Genomic DNA, 16,567 nt, shown 5'->3' with positions numbered 1-16,567 from the left:
GATCTACACCTAGGCGTACAACAGGTATAACCAATACAGTTTAGTCGGCACTTAGACCTTTTTCACTTAGACGAAATAAAACCAGGTCTAAGTGCCGAAAAGCGGGCCGCTGAGCTGATGGCCGTTGGCGCCATCAGTTCAGTGGCCCGGCAACCTAACCATCGCAGCAGGAGAGATGCCTCATCTCCCCTACCGCGATGCCATCACTCTTCTACCCGAACTGCAGCAACCCGCAGTAGTTCAGGTAGAGGAGTGATGGCATCACGGTAGGGGAGATGAGGCATCTCTCCTGCCGCGATGCATCACTCCCCCCCCACACACAACATCGGGGCAAGAGGGAGCTCAAGCCCTCTTGCCCTGCGGCAGCCGCGACCCCCCTGACACGATCAGGGCAAGAGGGAGCCCAAGCCCTCTTGCCCCGTTAAAGCCGCGACCCCCCTGATAACATCGGGGCAAGAGGGAGCCCAAGCCCTCTTGCCCCAGGCACCTGCGGCACTCCCGACTCGTTCGGGCCAGGAGGGAGCCCAAGCCCTCCTGGCCCAGGCGACCCCCCCTACCCCCACCCCGCACTACAGTACGGGCAGGAGGGATCCCAGGCCCTCCTGCCCTCGACGCACCCCCGTTCCCCCCAACAACCGCCCCCACCAAGAACCTCCGACTGCCCCCCAGCCGACCCGTGACCCCCCTGGCCAACCCCCACGACACCCCCACCCCCCCTTCCCCGTACCTATTTTAGGTTGGCCAGACAGACGGGTACCAAACCCGTCTCGTCCGGCATGCAGCTCAACGAAGAATGGGGCTGGATTGGCCCAGGGGCACCAAAGCCCCGCCTCCTGGTGGGGCCTAAGGCGCCTGGGCCAATCAGAATAGGCCCAGGAGCCTTAGGCCCCTCCTTTGGGCGGGGCCTTAGGCACAGGAGGGGGGGATTCTGTAACCTGTGTTGTTTTTGACAGACACCGGTTACAGAATCCAGCTTTTAGGCGAAGGACTGGCTCCTCCTTCGCCTAAAAGCCCTTCTGTTGGACGTTTTGTGTTTTTTTTTCATTATGGTTAAAAAGTGTAGACGTGCTGTGGGGGTACTTTAGTCGTAGTGGAGATTGGGCGTTTAGGCATAGGAAGGCCATAATCAAAACATGGACGTATGTTTTGGTTATGGACACTTTCCCTGCTTCTGGGTTGAATGTTTAGGGACTTAGGCCAAAAGGGGACTTAGACGTTTTTTTTAATTTTGCCCCTCCCCCCTTTTGTTGTTGGCCTTTTGTTTGGCTTCAAAAAGTATGATTCAGCCTCTTAGTGAGCATCTCTGTTTATATGTGCAAGAAATAATGAGCCAGGTATTGAAAATACTCATCTATACAGCAGCCCTAGCACCTGATCTTTTGAGCTCCTTCAGCCTAGGCTCAATTTCTGCAGAATTTGTGTCAGTTTTCTACACACACATTGGTGCCTCTCCGCTTTTATAAAATATGCCTTCTTGTCCTATCAACTAAGGCCTCTAGTTATAACATTACCCACTATAAAAGGGCTGCTGGCCCCAGTGTTCAAGGGTTCTTCTCTCACCTGCCCCCCATACAAAGTAGAGGTCTGCATGGGAACGGGGATCGCGGGAATCCCCCCTAACCCACTGGACTTCCACGGGGACCCCCCTCTAGCCAACGGGACTCCCACGGGGATGGAAGGCTTTGGAAGCAGGGTTCGTCCATATAATATAATAGACACGTCAGCCTTAGTAAAAGAGGGGGTTTATAAGTTAATTACCTGAACAGAAAACAAAAAAAGGGTTCCACCAAAGAGATTCCACAAGGAAAACAGCATCGCAAACACAAAAGAAACTGTGGAATTGATGATCCTGTCAGAAGTAATTGCTGCTTTTTATGGGGACGGGCGGGGATGGAGGTAATTCCTTGCAGGGTGGGGATGGAGAGGATCCTGATGGGGACGGGTGGGGACGGAGAGGATACTGGTGGGGATGGGTGGGGACGGAGAGAATCCTGGTGGGGACGGGTGGGGACGGAGAGGTTCCTGGCGGGGATGGGTGGGGTGGGTGGGATTTCTGTCCCCGTGCAACTCTCTAATACAAAGCCCATTTTGCAAAGAAATTTCTCACACCAGTAATCAGGGCTGATGCCTTGGCCACAGCATCAAGTTTTGTGAGAGCTGAAGAGTTTTGTGGCAGCGGAAATAATTCATGCCTTCCTGCAGATCTGGCTGACAGCTATGCATCAAGGTTTGAAGGCAGGAACATTCTTTTGGCCTGGAGCAGATGTGAAGATTAATGGAAGCTTTCCAAATTTCTACAAAAGGTATAATAGGTAAGTAAAACGTTTCACTGCACTTAAAACATGCCATTAAGGAAATGTGAACTGACATGATATGGTAAAGTAGAAAATCTAGTGTGGACTATAGTGTTATGAATTATGAGTTTCATGACATAAAAAAGAATATTTGCAATTTATTTATTTGGTTGGTTGGCTTTATATCCTGTCCTTCCAGGAGAGCTCAGAACAGGTTACAAGTTTACGTACATAAGAAAGCATAGTAAACATAACATAACAAACATGGTGTAGTGTGACATAGCATGACGAGTACTGTATGACAAAACATAGGATGGCAGCTTCGCATGGCAAACATAACCCCCTTTTTCAAAACCGTAGAGCGGTTTGTAGCGCTGACTGCGGTGGTAACAGCTTACAGGAATTCTATGAGCATCTGAGCTGTTACCACCACGGCTGGCACTAAAAACCACATTAAAGTTTTGTAAAAAGGGGGGGGGGGAGGATAGTATTTTATATATACAAGTTTAGCATACAAGTTTAACATTATATATACAAGTTTAACATTGTAGTAAGACAATCTCACTCACAAAGCAAACAAAATAGTAGAGGAGAAAAAAGGATCTCAAAATATGCCAGAATTCAGCCTATGGGGCTATAAATCCTCTTCAGTATTGAAAATCAACTCTGAAAATATATTAAAGTTGAAATTCAAAGTGATTTAACTGGCCAGAAATTGCTCCTGGCTGGTTAAATCAGTTGTGGGGGCTATCTGCTGATATTCAGCATTTCTTAGCCAGTTAGGCCCAGACGCTAAAAACAGCACCGATAGGTACTCTACCAGTACCTAAATTAATTGTTGTAATTGGATATTAATGATGTGGTAATTGACCATGCCATTAAAAACCAATTAAAAGTAAATTTTTTTAAAAAAAGTAGGCACCATGAGGCACCTACAAAACACTGCGCCGGAATTGCGTCTACACAGACGCCTAGCAGCGCTGAATGTCGAGAGGCAGGGTTATGGGCGGGGTTGATGTTCAGCACCACAAAGTGCGATTCTGCATCGAAAGCAGGCACTGGAAATTTAGGCCTTTAAAACCCTGGCCTACATTTCCAGCACCTACCCTTTGACACAGGCCGTGGTTCTGAAAACGGCACCATAAACTGAGTGACACATGACCAGCGCTGCTTTCGAAATCTGGGCCTTAGTGCCTCTGTCACGACAGACCACTAAACTCAAAGATGGCTTTTCTTGTGGGTAGTCCTGGGGGCAGAGTCAGCACTTATGCAGTTAACTCTTATATTTAGCACTTAACCACTGCAGTTTAGCAGACTAATCAGACCAGTGGTTAAAGCTACAGCCTCAGCACCCTGAGAACATAAGAACATAAGCAATGCCTCTGCTGGGTCAGACCTGAGGTCCATCGTGCCCAGCAGCCCGCTCACGCGGCGGCCCAACAGGTCCAGGACCTGTGCAATAATCCTCTATCTAAACCCTCTATCCCCTTTTCCAGCATGAAATTGTCCAATCCTTTCTTGAACCCCAGTACCGTACTCTGCCCTATTATGATCTCTGGAAGCTCATTCCAGGTGTCCACCACACGTTGAGTAAAGAAGAACTTCCTAGCATTCATTTTGAATCTGTCCCCTTTCAATTTTTCTGAATGCCCTCTTGTTCTTTTATTATTCGTAAGTTTGAACAATCTGTCCCTCTCTACTCTCTCTATGCCCTTCATGATCTTGTAAGTCTCTATCATATCCCCTCTAAGTCTCCTCTTCTCCAGGGAAAAGAGACCCAGTTTCTCTAATCTCTCAGCGTATGAAAGGTTTTCCATCCCCTTTATCAGACGTGTCTCTCTTCTCTGAACCCTCTCGAGTAACGCCATGTCCTTCTTAAGGTACGGTGACCAATATTGGACGCAGTACTCCAGATGAGGACGCACCATCGCCTGATACAACGGCAGGATAACTTCTTTCGTTTTGGTTGTAATACCCTTCTTGATTATGCCTAGCATTCTATTTGCCTTCTTAGTGGCCGCTGCGCACTGTGCCGTCGGCTTCATTGTCATGTCCACCATTACCCTCAAGTCCCTTTCTTGGGTACTCTCATTCAATAACATCCCTCCCATCGAATAGTTGTACCTCGGGTTTCTGTTTCCCATATGTAATACTTTACATTTCTCAACGTTGAACTTCATCTGCCATCTTCATCTGAGGTTGTGGGTTCAAACCCACGCTGCTCCTTGTGACCTTGGGCAAGCCACTTAATCCCCCCATTGCCCCAGGTACATTAGGTAGATTGTGAGCCTGCCAGGACAACAGGGAAAAATGCTTGAATACCTCAATAAATTAATGTAATGACTATTGACAGAGGCTGCACCATGCAACCACAAATAAACACAATTATACAGAAATCTTTCGCAGTTATGAGAAACCTTAGACAAATCCGAAATTCTTTGAAAGAACACAATTTCAGCTCCTAGTACAATCTCTAATCCTAAGTATACTGGACTACTGCAACATCCTCTACCTCCCCTGCCCTGCAATAATGATTAAACAACTACAAACAATTCAAAACACAGCTCTGAGACTCGTCTACTCATTGAAGAACCATGTCCACATTACCGAGGCATACATCGATTCACATTGGCTTCCAATCCAGGAAAGAATACAATTTAAATTCTACTGTATATTATTTAAAACTATAAACGGAGATAGCCCAAACTACCTGAACAACCGCTTCATCCAAACTACCTCTATCAGGCCTAGAAACCCCTCCCCATTCACATACCCCCCAATCAAAGAAGTAAAACGGAAAAAACTATACGACGGCCTACTAGCCACTCAGGCAGCAAAACTAGATAACCAAATCTCCAACCTACTGATAACAACCCCAGACTACAAGATGTTCAGAAAGGAAATAAAAACTATACTCTTCAAGAAATCCCCGAATAAGGCTTAATACCACGAATACCTTCCTTCTTACCATCCTCTCCCTAGCCCCTGATCCTACCTAACCCACTCTTGGAAATGATCTCTGATCTAACTTTGTAGCCCTCCTTCCATAACTCTTTTTGGAATCCGCTTTGAACTGGAATAGAAATCTGTAATGTAATGTAAACTGTGCTGAGCTCCCTTAAGAGAACGGTATAGAAAATTGAATGAATAAATAAATATAAAAGTTGGTGCTATCTTTGGGCCCCTTTTACAAAGCCGAAGTAGAAAATGAATGGGTTTCGGTGCCTTTGCTGAAACAGACTCGCTACCGTGGCTTTGTAAAAGGAGACCTTTATGTGGTATCGCATATGCTGCTAAGTGCTGAATATAACACTTAACCGCGTAAGAGCAAGGTGGCTACATAAACCTGGATAGTCAGTGCTGGTGCCAGGCATTGAACATCTGGAAATAATGCCAATGGCGGCTAAAAAAAAACAACCCACTCACTCCTCTGGCTCAATATCACCTCCTTCTACAGCTTTAATAGTTTCCAATTCTTTTTTTTGTTTAGTTTAATATTTGTATTGAAAGATTTACAAAAGAAATTACACCCACAGAGAAACACTTGATAACAGTATTGAAATATACTAGAAACCAATACACAAAAAAGCAGAAAAATACAATAACCAAACACACTTCTACTTGTACATGTATGTACAGGTACATATGTGTAATACAAACACTCCACCAATGGCTAGATTCACAACAAACCGATCGTGTACTGATAGGTTTGCGACCCCGTAGCGACCTGATTTCCCTCTGGCCTGATTCACTAACCTCTCATGCGATCGATCCGCTTCCAATCCGTGCATGCAAATGAAAGGAACTGCGTGCAAAGTAGGTAGGGATGCGATTCACTAAACAAATCTCCCGATCCGACTGGGCTGGCCGATCAACCCAAAAAGCGACTGCTGGGGACCAGTCGAAAACATCTTTTCGACTCTCCAGCTCCATTAAGCCCTGCTCTCTGCCGGCCCTGCTCTCTGCTGCCCCGAATCGCTCCTGCCTACCAACTCGATGTTCTTCCTTGGATCTCTCCTGGTCTGCCCTGAATCGCTACCCTGCTCATCCCTGGATTTCTCCTGCCTGCCACCCCAAATCTCTCCTGCCCTTCCCCGCAGAGGGACTCACTGGCAGGAGAAAGTAGCAAAGCAGCCTGTTTAGCGTGCTGCAGCTGCCAACGCTGCTGGAGGGAGGTTTGTTGCTCGGTCATCTCGCTGGGAGGGTCGGCAGGGTTTGCATGGGAGGGAGAAATAGGAGAGTCAGCGGGACCTGAGCAATGATGCTACGTTGTCCATACTCACAGCTTCAGGACGCCCTCTCTGAAAATGGGACATTTTGGCGTCCCGAAGCTGTGAGTGGGGACAACGGGACAGGGGATCTGAAAAAGGGACGATCCCATTCAAAACGGGACGTATGGTCACCTTATCTCTGCCACATATTACTGTAGCAAGCCTCTGCTTCCAGTTTTGGTGGTGGTACGTAATTAAATGTGGGGACTGATGCAAGTTTTGGCATATGTACTTTGATTTAGCTAAATGTGTACATGGTTGTATTTGTGTGTGTGTATTTTTTAGATCAATTCCATTTGAAGAAAGAGTAGTAGAGGTTCTCAAATGGTTGCGGCTACCGGAAGGTGAAAGGTATGGATAAGCCAAAAATTATGAAAGTTCTTTTTCATTTTTTATATGCAAAAATTGTCAATGTATACCGTAGCAGAATTATACTTCAACAAATGCACTGTTTTCTGATCCATCAGGTTTCTCAACAGTTTGCTATATGTTGCAACTTTGGTTTGTGAAATGGGTAGTTACTGATTGTAAACTTTGTAAAACACTTTTAACCAGTTTCCTGATGAATAGAACACATTACAACAGGTTGAATGTCCAGAGTTTTGGACTGGCCCATGGCAGGCTTGCTGAGGTACATATGGAGTTTTCATTTTGAAATTCTTGCAAGCCATTTATTCAGCATGTTTCTACCTCTAACTGGCACAGGAATTGCCATTTCTTATCTTCACTTTTCTCCACTAGCCTTAGAAATAAATTTATAAAAGGACATGGCGATCAGAAGACATACATCAAATATTGGGGTAGTTATTATACTGCTACCCAATTTCCCAGTGTATATAATATCCTAATTTCTTCTAACATTTCTATATCTGTCTGTTCATTCTGTATTGGTGGATGGTAGTGCAGCCCCACCAGTATACTCCTTCCCTTCACACATTAAATTTTTATCCATAAGGATTCCATGCTACTATCTGTTTCATGTAGAATGTTTATTCTGTTTGACTCAGTTTTCCTCTTAACATATAGGGCTCCTTTTACGAAGGTGCGCTAGCGGTTTTAGCATAAGCACCGGATTAGCGCATGCTAGCCAAAATTCTACCGCCTGCTTAAAAGGAAAACAACTGAAAACCTGGCTTTTCTGTAGCTTATAATAATCTCTTCTCCTGATTACATCCCCTCTTTTTATGCTTTGTAAACTCTTTCTCTTCTCTCTTCCCATATTTTTTAAACTCTGTAAACCGTGTCGAGCTCCACTTCAGTGGAGAAGATGTGGTATATAAACCTAAGGCTTAGTTTAGTTTAGGTGGTGGTGGCTAGCGTGTGCTATTCCGCACGTTAAGGCCCTAGCGTGCCTTTGTAAAAGGAGCCCATAGTGCAACCCCATTCCAATTTGATCTGCTCTATCATTGTGATATAATTTGTACCTTGGCAGTGTCGTGACATATCCACCTGAAAACGAAACATTCTGCACATCCACCTCATCTACAGACATCCTCTCTCCTTCAACCTACTAAGATCCATGCCTTTTTTTGGTTGTGTGACTGCCCCTTCTATCCAATTTACTTTACAAATTTTTGTATCACAGTGCGTATGGAATTTCCTTACAGCAGGGATCTCAAAGTCCCTCCTTGAGGGCCGCAATCCAGTCGGGTTTTCAGGATTTCCCCAATGAATATGCATGAGATCTATGTGCATGCACTGCTTTCAATGCATATTCATTGGGGAAATCCTGAAAACCCAAATGGATTGCGGCCCTCAAAGAGGGACTTTGAGACCCCTGCCTTACAGTCATGCAAAATAGATATCTGCGACTACATATTATGTAGATGGGCTGAAGGTAATTTTTGTTGTGATCTCAACCTTTTAGAACCTGTTTTATTTTTAATGTATTTGTATAAAGCAAGTTATAACATATGCTATTTTGGTACTGTTTGATCTAGACCTCACTTATATACTCTGTATTTGGAAGAACCAGATGACTCAGGGCATAGATATGGACCAGTCAGCAGTGAGGTAATTACTTTTTTTGAATTCCAAATGGAACAAATGAGAATTCAGACAGTATGAGTCTGATTCTATAAATGGTGCCTAGGTTAGGTGCCGCTAGGTACCCTGATTCGGAACGCCAAACCGAATGAGCTTAATTGGCGTGGTAATTGACCACGCTATAAAAACTCGTTAAAATTCTAGACAATTGAGTTCCACATGGAACTCGGAGTGGTGCCTAGAAGTGGCTAACGATATCTATCTCAAACGTGGGCATGATTAGGGGGTGGAGAATAGGCATGATAGGACTTAGGCGCCTTTAGGCATCTGTGTTAGGTGCCAATAAATTAGGCCAGGAAAACCCTGGCCTAACATACTGGTAACTAACATAATGACACCTAAGAATGCATAGGCATAAGAACGCATAGGCACCGCTAGGTGTGATTCTGTAAATGGTGCCTAGCGGTTGATTGACAACCACGCTGAGTGGCACCTAGGAGTAAAGCGTTGTTTATAGAATCAGGCCCATGTGGGGGTAATATTTGTAAAGACATTTTTGAGCTTATGGCAGAATATGCAAAAAATTTCTTATTAAAATTACCCCCTGTGCGACAAAAATGTACATACTCTAAGTGACTCGGGTATAGCCATATTTTGGGGGTGGTTTTTTTTGTTTAGAATTGGCAGTTGTGATTTACATATGTATCTTATGAAATATGCAGGTCCACACATACATGAACATTAACACTACTTCTGAGCGACAAATGCCCACAGCTTCATTTTAAGCATAATTTGTGCAGTTTTTCAGGGGGATATTTAAATACAGACACAAAAGGGCCCTTTTGCTAAAGTACATTTAGTTAATGCAAAAATTAACATACACTGTTACTGCATTGGCATGACAACACATACTAATTTGCATGTTAACTGCATGGTAGAGAATGGGAACCGAATGGGTTATGGGTAGAGAATAGATGTGAAATACATACTGAAGTTTGTGTATGGTATCTACCAGTGGTGTAGCCATTTGACCAAGTGTGGGTGGGCTTAAGTTCAAAGTGAATGGGCACATAACTTTCTCGCCACCCCTTCCCTGCCTCTCTGTTGCCCACTCCAAACTCAAAATAAAAGTACTATACTTGAGCTGCCAGCTGAAGAGTTTTTTTCTGGATGCCATAACTTCTTCCAAGCTTGGCAACTGGTGGCAGTGTCCCTGAACTGCAACTGCTACCACCTCCCTGCTTATACTCAGTATACACCAGAGGCTGGTAGTGGCACCTCAGAAACACAGCTACTGCTGCTGAGCATAGAAGGAGTTCTGGCTGTTGGAGGAGGAGGTCTTCACCTGCAGGGGCTTTGGGATCCCAGCCATGCACAGCATGAGTGTGCCAATTTTGAGTGGACCGAGCCCCTCTTAGCACATCCTCTAGCAATGTGTTCCAGAGCTAAACTATTCTCTGAGTAAAAAAAATATTTCTACCTATTTCCCACTAAATTCATTGAGTGTATCCTAGTTTTTAAATTTTTGATGGAGTAAAAAAAATCAATCCACTTGCACCTGTTCTACACCACTTAGGATTTTGTAGACCTCAGTTGTATCTCTTTTCCAAGCTGAAGAGCCCTAACCTCTTTAGTCTTTCCTCTATGAGAGGAGTTCCATCCCCTTTATCATCTTGGTCACTTTTCTTTGAACCTTTTCTAGTTCCACTATCTTCTATGAGATAAGATAACCAAAACTGAATGTAATACTCAAGGTGAGGTTGCACAGTGGAGCGATATAGAGGCATTACAACATTCTTAGTTTTGTTTATCATCCCTTTTCTAGTAGTTCCTGGCATCTTGTTTGCTTTTTTTGGTCACTGCCACTCATTGGGCAGAAGGTTTCAGCATATGTGCAAATGTAATCTATTCACTCGTTGTCCCAATTTCCAGAACATTTATAAATAAGCTAAGTGTATTGTCCCAGTACAGATCCATGTGGCACTCCACTATTTACCCTCTTCCATTTAGTCCTAGCCTATTTTTTTTGTCCGATAACCAATTCCTAATCCAAAACTGAACATTGCCTCCTACCCCTGACTTAATTTTTTCAGAAGTCCAAGTGCTAATTTTTGAAGCTGACTTTCTGCATGTCTTGTTAGGCTTCTTAGCTGCTGAATGTCCAAAGTTCAAAGGGGTGCATTGGAGTTGTACTGGAGATGTGTTTAGAGTGGACATTTTGCGGTGATAACTGAATCTTTCCCAAGACGTCCAGGATGGAACTTACGACATCCAGAGCTGTTTTAAAAGCGTCTTAAGTACCAAAAAAGTACCCAAACTGACCAGATAGCCACTGGAAGGATTACATAATGACACCCCATAAAATTATGAATGAAACAGTGCATAACTGTCTTAGAACAGCAGCACCTGGTATGGGAAAGCCTAGTAGATCAGCAAGCAGGTGTCTGGAGTAACCTCGTGGGGGCAGTGTAGTGAACCATAGAGAGGGGGATTTGGGCCCAAATCCCACTCTAACCACTACATTTAAGGTGGAAAATGTGAGGCCTCCAAAACCCTACTATGCTGCCATATAGGTGCCACCTGCAGCCATAAGGGCTATTGGGGTGGTAGACAGGCAGGTATAGTAGGTTTTGGGAGAGTTTTGGAGGACTTGCCATAACTTATAAGAGAGTTATGGTGAAATGTACATCTGGCACCCTTTATGTGAAGTTCACAGCAGTGCTTTCTAAAAGGTGCCCTACTGGTCTGTTGGTATGTCTGTGTGCCTAGTCCATTACAATACTGGCCCCTCCTAGGTCTGGATTTGGACATTTTGAACTTAAGACGTTTTTGTAGTTGAAAATGGCAAACAAAGTTAGGCATCCTAAGGTTGTATGTCCTGATTGCCAATATGTCCAAATAGGTCATTTTCAAAAAACATTTGGACATCTTAACGTTTTTAAAAATAGATGTTTCCCCGCCCCGCCTAACATTTAATATCGGCAGTCAGCATCATCCTCAGGAATTAGCTGGTCTCCCTCCTGTGGTCTCAATATCAGCCCTCTTATCTTCACATAAAGAATAACAAGCTACACAGGAAGGCTTTAAGAGGCCCTTGTATAATCCCACTCTATTCCTGAACACTCAGGTAGTCAATCCCATCCTGCGAGATCTCTTATTGGAAGCTTCATTTGCATAGTTTTGCTCCTCCTTTCTAACCTCTAGACTGCCCTCCAACTTCCAGTTGTCTTCCCACAAGCGAGACAATAGGAGCTAGTCTTTTCTTCGGATTATGGACTCAAGCGTGACCCTGTGCACTGTCCCCTCTTTCTTGCCAAAAGTGGTTTCTAGCTTCCACATCAATCAAGAGGTGCAGTTGCCAGCCTTTACACTCTCAGGTTTGAGTAAACATGACAGGGTGTTGAAATCTCTGGATGTGCACAGACCTTTGCTGATGTATTTGGAAGTCATGAACAAATTTTGTTTGTTAGATCACCTGTTCGTGATGGTTGAAGCAGCCCATAAGGCAGACCAGTGTTGAAAGCCACCATTTCCAGATGGATCTAGATAGCCATTTCTTCCGCCTATATCATAGCCGGAAAATAGCCTCCTGTTTCAGTGAAAGCCTATTCCACAGGAGGAATTGCTTCCTTATGGGTGGAATCTTCAGCAGTTTCCCCAGAAGAGAAATGTAGAGTGCCACCTGGTTTTTGCATACCTTCATAAAGTTTTACAGAATAGATGTAGCGGCCAAGAAGGATTCCATATTTGGGTCTTCGATTCTGGTAACAGGCTCATCAGTCCTACCATAACTTTGAGGGACTGCTCTGTTACATCCTGAGTGTTCAGGAATAGGGTGGGGTTGTACAAGAAGGAAAAATTAGGTTCTTACCTTGTTAATCTTCTTTCTTGTAAACCCTCACTCTATTTAAGCCTGCCCTGTGAGTTTACTGATTCACCGGTTGTCTGCCTCAATAAGTGCTGGTAAATTGGACTTCTGTTTCTTTGACCAGCCTTACCAAGATTACCATCGGCATATATCTTGCACTTTCCTCCAGGGGGTCTCTCAATGACGTGCCCCCAAAATGTTAGTGTAGGCTGGATCTCTTTGTTTCAATGTTTTTCTGGTTTATTATATTTACAAAAAATGTTTAATTGTTGTTGAGATATACAGTATATTGATATGAGCAGATTTGTTTCTCGGGAAGTTTTCCCCCTATCCCTCTCTCTTCTGTGTCCTCTACAGGAATGGCTATCTGCTTTCCAACACACTGGAAGTTGGAGAGCAGTCGAGGTAAGAGAGGAGGAGTAAAACTATGCAAATGAAGCTTCTTACAAGGGATCTTGTGAGATGGGATTGACTACTAAAGAGTTCAGGAATAGAATGTTTACAAGAAAGAAGATTAACAGATTAAGACCCTAATCTTTCCTTAGTGTGAACATGCAAATAAAGCATTTTCATATGCATATGAGGGGCTACAAAGTTCACACTAAATTGCACAATATACCTGCTCTCCACTCAGTTTTGCAGGGGCTGGGTAAACGGTTGCTGTTTTAATTACTGCCTCAGCCTGATATTAACATGAGTCTGTTGAGAGGGGACAGTCAGTGGCACAATTAGGTTAAACAGTATGATCATGCTGATCTGATCTTGCTTGTTTTTTAAAATTTTTTTTTTTAAATCCTTTTTCTGGCTCCCAAGGGGCCAAAGCTGAATGGGATATCTAAAGAAGCGAATCGAGTGCAAAATGTGCATTCTCTCAGATATTTATCAAGGACAAAAAGAGTGAAGGAGGAAAGTGTAGCCTGCCATAAAGAGCCAGTTATCTCTTCATATATTTTTTCAACTGAGGACTATGTGCTTATCTCCTTCTCTTTTTTTAACACTTGAGATAAGCATAGAGGATCTTTGGTTGTTTTGCTGTGCTTTCAATTTGCATGACCTGTTTACTTTGATATACTTACTACTATGTACCTGGCAAAAGAGCAGCTCTCAAACAGGCCTTGTCTTCTGCCAACCCAGAGGAGGGTGTGATGTGAGGGTGTTATACAAATGCAAATGGGCCAAAAGTAATTTATTTTAATGCATTAATTAGTTTTCTTCTCTTGATTTCCAGGTTATTAAGGCATTGCAGAGAGTGGATGGCATGGTAGGAATGCTGATGGATGGTCTTAAACAAATGAACTTAGACAAATGCTTGAACATCATTCTTTTATCGGATCATGGTAATGTGATTTCTATATTTATTTATTTATTTCTAAAATTTCTTAAGTGGTTTACAGCATAAAACATTCACAACGATTCAAAGAGCAATATATAACAATACTTTCAGTATACACATTTAACCCACTAGGTATCTTGGCTAATATCAATTTAGAGTATGGAAAAATAGACGAAACGGGTTTTATTTGGCTATATTAAATTTCTAGTGTCAAGTATCCTTGCATTTTATATCCCACTGATCTTATTGCCTCTTGTTTTTCAAGATCATGCAATCGCAGTTGTCCTCCCAGAAGAACAGGTTACAAGTTTACATACACTTCCCCCTCCCCAATCACGGTTTCGATACTCGCGGTTTCACATATTCACAATTTTTTTTTTGGGGGGGGGGGGGGACACACCATAGTTTCGGTCGTTCCCGCTTCCCTCCAGCCTTCCTCCTGGCATCCCGACCTTACCTGGTGGTCTAGCAGGCTTTCAGGGCAGCAGCGATCTTCCTACGCTCCTGCCCCGTGTAGATCGCCAATAGGAAATGGCTGCCGTGAGCTCCCGGGATAACGGGGGGAAGTTGGGAGGGAGGCGGGGGGTGGGTGAGAGCCGGACGAGAAGTTATTCGTGGTTTTTCTCCATTCGCGGTCCGGCTCTGCCCCTATACCCCGCGAATACCGAGGGAGAAGTGTACATAATAAGGCATAACAGGGCATACATAATAAAGAATCACAATCAATATTTGCATCTCTTCTTTCGGACAACAAAGTGACTTACAGAAGGTTAAACAGTAAAAACCGTACATCCAACATAAAACACCAGCTTCTAAAATACAGCACAAATTCTGAAGAAAACAATCCTGCACGCGTTAGTTCTTGGCGTGTGGGATTAGCATGTGCGGCAATGCAGCGAGCGCTAAAAACACTAGCGCACCTCAGTAAAAGGAGCCCTTAGTTAACCATATATAACAATGCATACCTAAGATGTCCTATAGGCCAAATCAATAAAACGGAATCCAGACAAGCAATTAAAATAAAGCATCTGTGGCCTAAAATTTAAAGTTAAGCAAACATGCTCTCCACCAGACATACTTGCCCTTGTAACTTGTTCCAGAGATTTAGGATAACATGGGAACATTTCATTCTCTTCAAGAAACTGCACTTTTATAACAGAATTGAGACACTTCCTGCTCTGTGCTGAAATATAAAGTGTGCTTCTACAGAAAACATTTTTGAAGTACAGGCAGTCGAGGATTTAATGTGCACTATGCACAAACATCAGCATTCATGAGGAAAACATTTGCTTTACGTGTTGCTTCTCATAATTTCACGGCCTTTACATGCATTTGCTTAACTCCCTGCAGAATCTGCTTTCACGTGTGTCAGCATTTGCAAAGGGGGGGGGGGGGGGAACGGCCTGCTAGAGTTTTTAATAATGTACTCAATATTGTGATAGGTCGCCATGGACCCTCAGGGATACCTTAGGGATTCACAGGTTGGGATGGCATGCTGGAAGGAGCCTGTAGTCTCCTCATCTTCTATAAGTTGTTTAACTGGCTTACCGGGATTTTGTTGAAAGGTTTGAAGTCCACTGCTATGATGCTGCTGATAGACGGGTCCTTTTCAATTTTGGGTCCCACTGAACAGGAGGAGGCAGAGGAGAGAAGTTGGGCAATGGGCCACAGTGGCACCGTAGTAGTGTAAGGCGGTAGCAGGCAGGCTCCAATGACATCTGGGTGTCTGCATATGCTTCGGGTTCCCCCAGTTTGGGACTGAAATGAGCAGTTTCCCCTCACTGTCTTCCTGCTCATGTTGGAGAAGCGAGGAGGTAACTGGCTAGGGGGCAGGGGGCCATAATCATGAGTTGGCTATAGGCTTTGGATTCAAGGATTCTCCCCAAAGGCCCTGAGGGCAGGTCCCTTTTGGTTACTGCAATTTGATTGGTTGAGCAGGCAGCAGAGTAGTGCTGTCAGGGCCTTTTGTGGGAGTTTAGTAAATCCCCAATCCTATAGACATGCTTTTTTGCTTGATGCCGTTTGATTGGTTGAGCAGACAGCCTAATGGAATTAGTGCATACTAAATCCTAAGAAGCCCATGTTTTAGCATTTTGCATGCACTAATTCCATTACCATATGCTAAGCTTAGGGACAATTACCTTGTCCTGAATCGTATGTTATTTTCAGATAGTGTGATCACTTGTCTTATCAGACCTTTTTGCACATCTGAAACTACAGTACGATAGAACTGGTGGAATCTTTGAAAATCTTGGGGTTTACCCTTGGTGGTCAATTGGATTTTGAACGACATATCTCATTGGTTAAAAACTGTTTCTTCAAATTAACATTAATTTATTCTATATGCTGAGTTATGGCTCATAGGTCCCGGCGTATATTAACTTATTTGTTGGTAATAAGTTGTTTGGACTATTGCAACTCGCTTTTCACAGTCTTCATGTACAAGATCTGAAATGTTCTTAACTAATCCAGAACACAGTAGTGAAAATCATCTAGGGTGCCAAGAGAACGGACCATGTAACCCCCCCCTGCTCTAGTTACCACCGGCTTATTGAATTCCCAAAAAATCCTTACATTAAATACATCAGATCCGCTCCTCTAAACGTCTACTGTTTCTATCGCATCTGATTCTCTATACACCAAGTAGAACTCTATATTCAGCAAATAAACATCTGTTCTTTCATCATACACACTCTGAACATATCTAAAGTTCCTTATTCAGTGGCCTTGGTCCTTCCCTTTATCTGCACATAGAATCATCCTTTGTGAAATTTAAGACACATTTAAAGATTTATATCTATGAAGAAATTTATTT

The 16,567-nt window shown here is 43.6% G+C and overlaps 1 protein-coding gene across 1 annotated transcript in view; it reads left to right on the top strand.

Moving 5' to 3' along the window:
* Window positions 1-16,567, top strand: part of ENPP1 (ectonucleotide pyrophosphatase/phosphodiesterase 1) — a 206,326-nt gene that overhangs the window by 114,532 nt on the left and 75,227 nt on the right. Inside the window, exons 9-12 of the mRNA XM_033936592.1 lie at window positions 2,203-2,312; window positions 6,851-6,916; window positions 8,506-8,578; window positions 13,648-13,756. Coding sequence (XP_033792483.1) covers window positions 2,203-2,312; window positions 6,851-6,916; window positions 8,506-8,578; window positions 13,648-13,756 — 358 coding nt within the window. The remainder of the gene's footprint in view (window positions 1-2,202; window positions 2,313-6,850; window positions 6,917-8,505; window positions 8,579-13,647; window positions 13,757-16,567) is intronic.

This window comes from Geotrypetes seraphini, chromosome 3 (genome assembly GCF_902459505.1).
Source record: "Geotrypetes seraphini chromosome 3, aGeoSer1.1, whole genome shotgun sequence".
NCBI lineage: Eukaryota > Metazoa > Chordata > Amphibia > Gymnophiona > Dermophiidae > Geotrypetes > Geotrypetes seraphini.
This window is presented reverse-complemented; position numbering and strand designations above follow the sequence as displayed.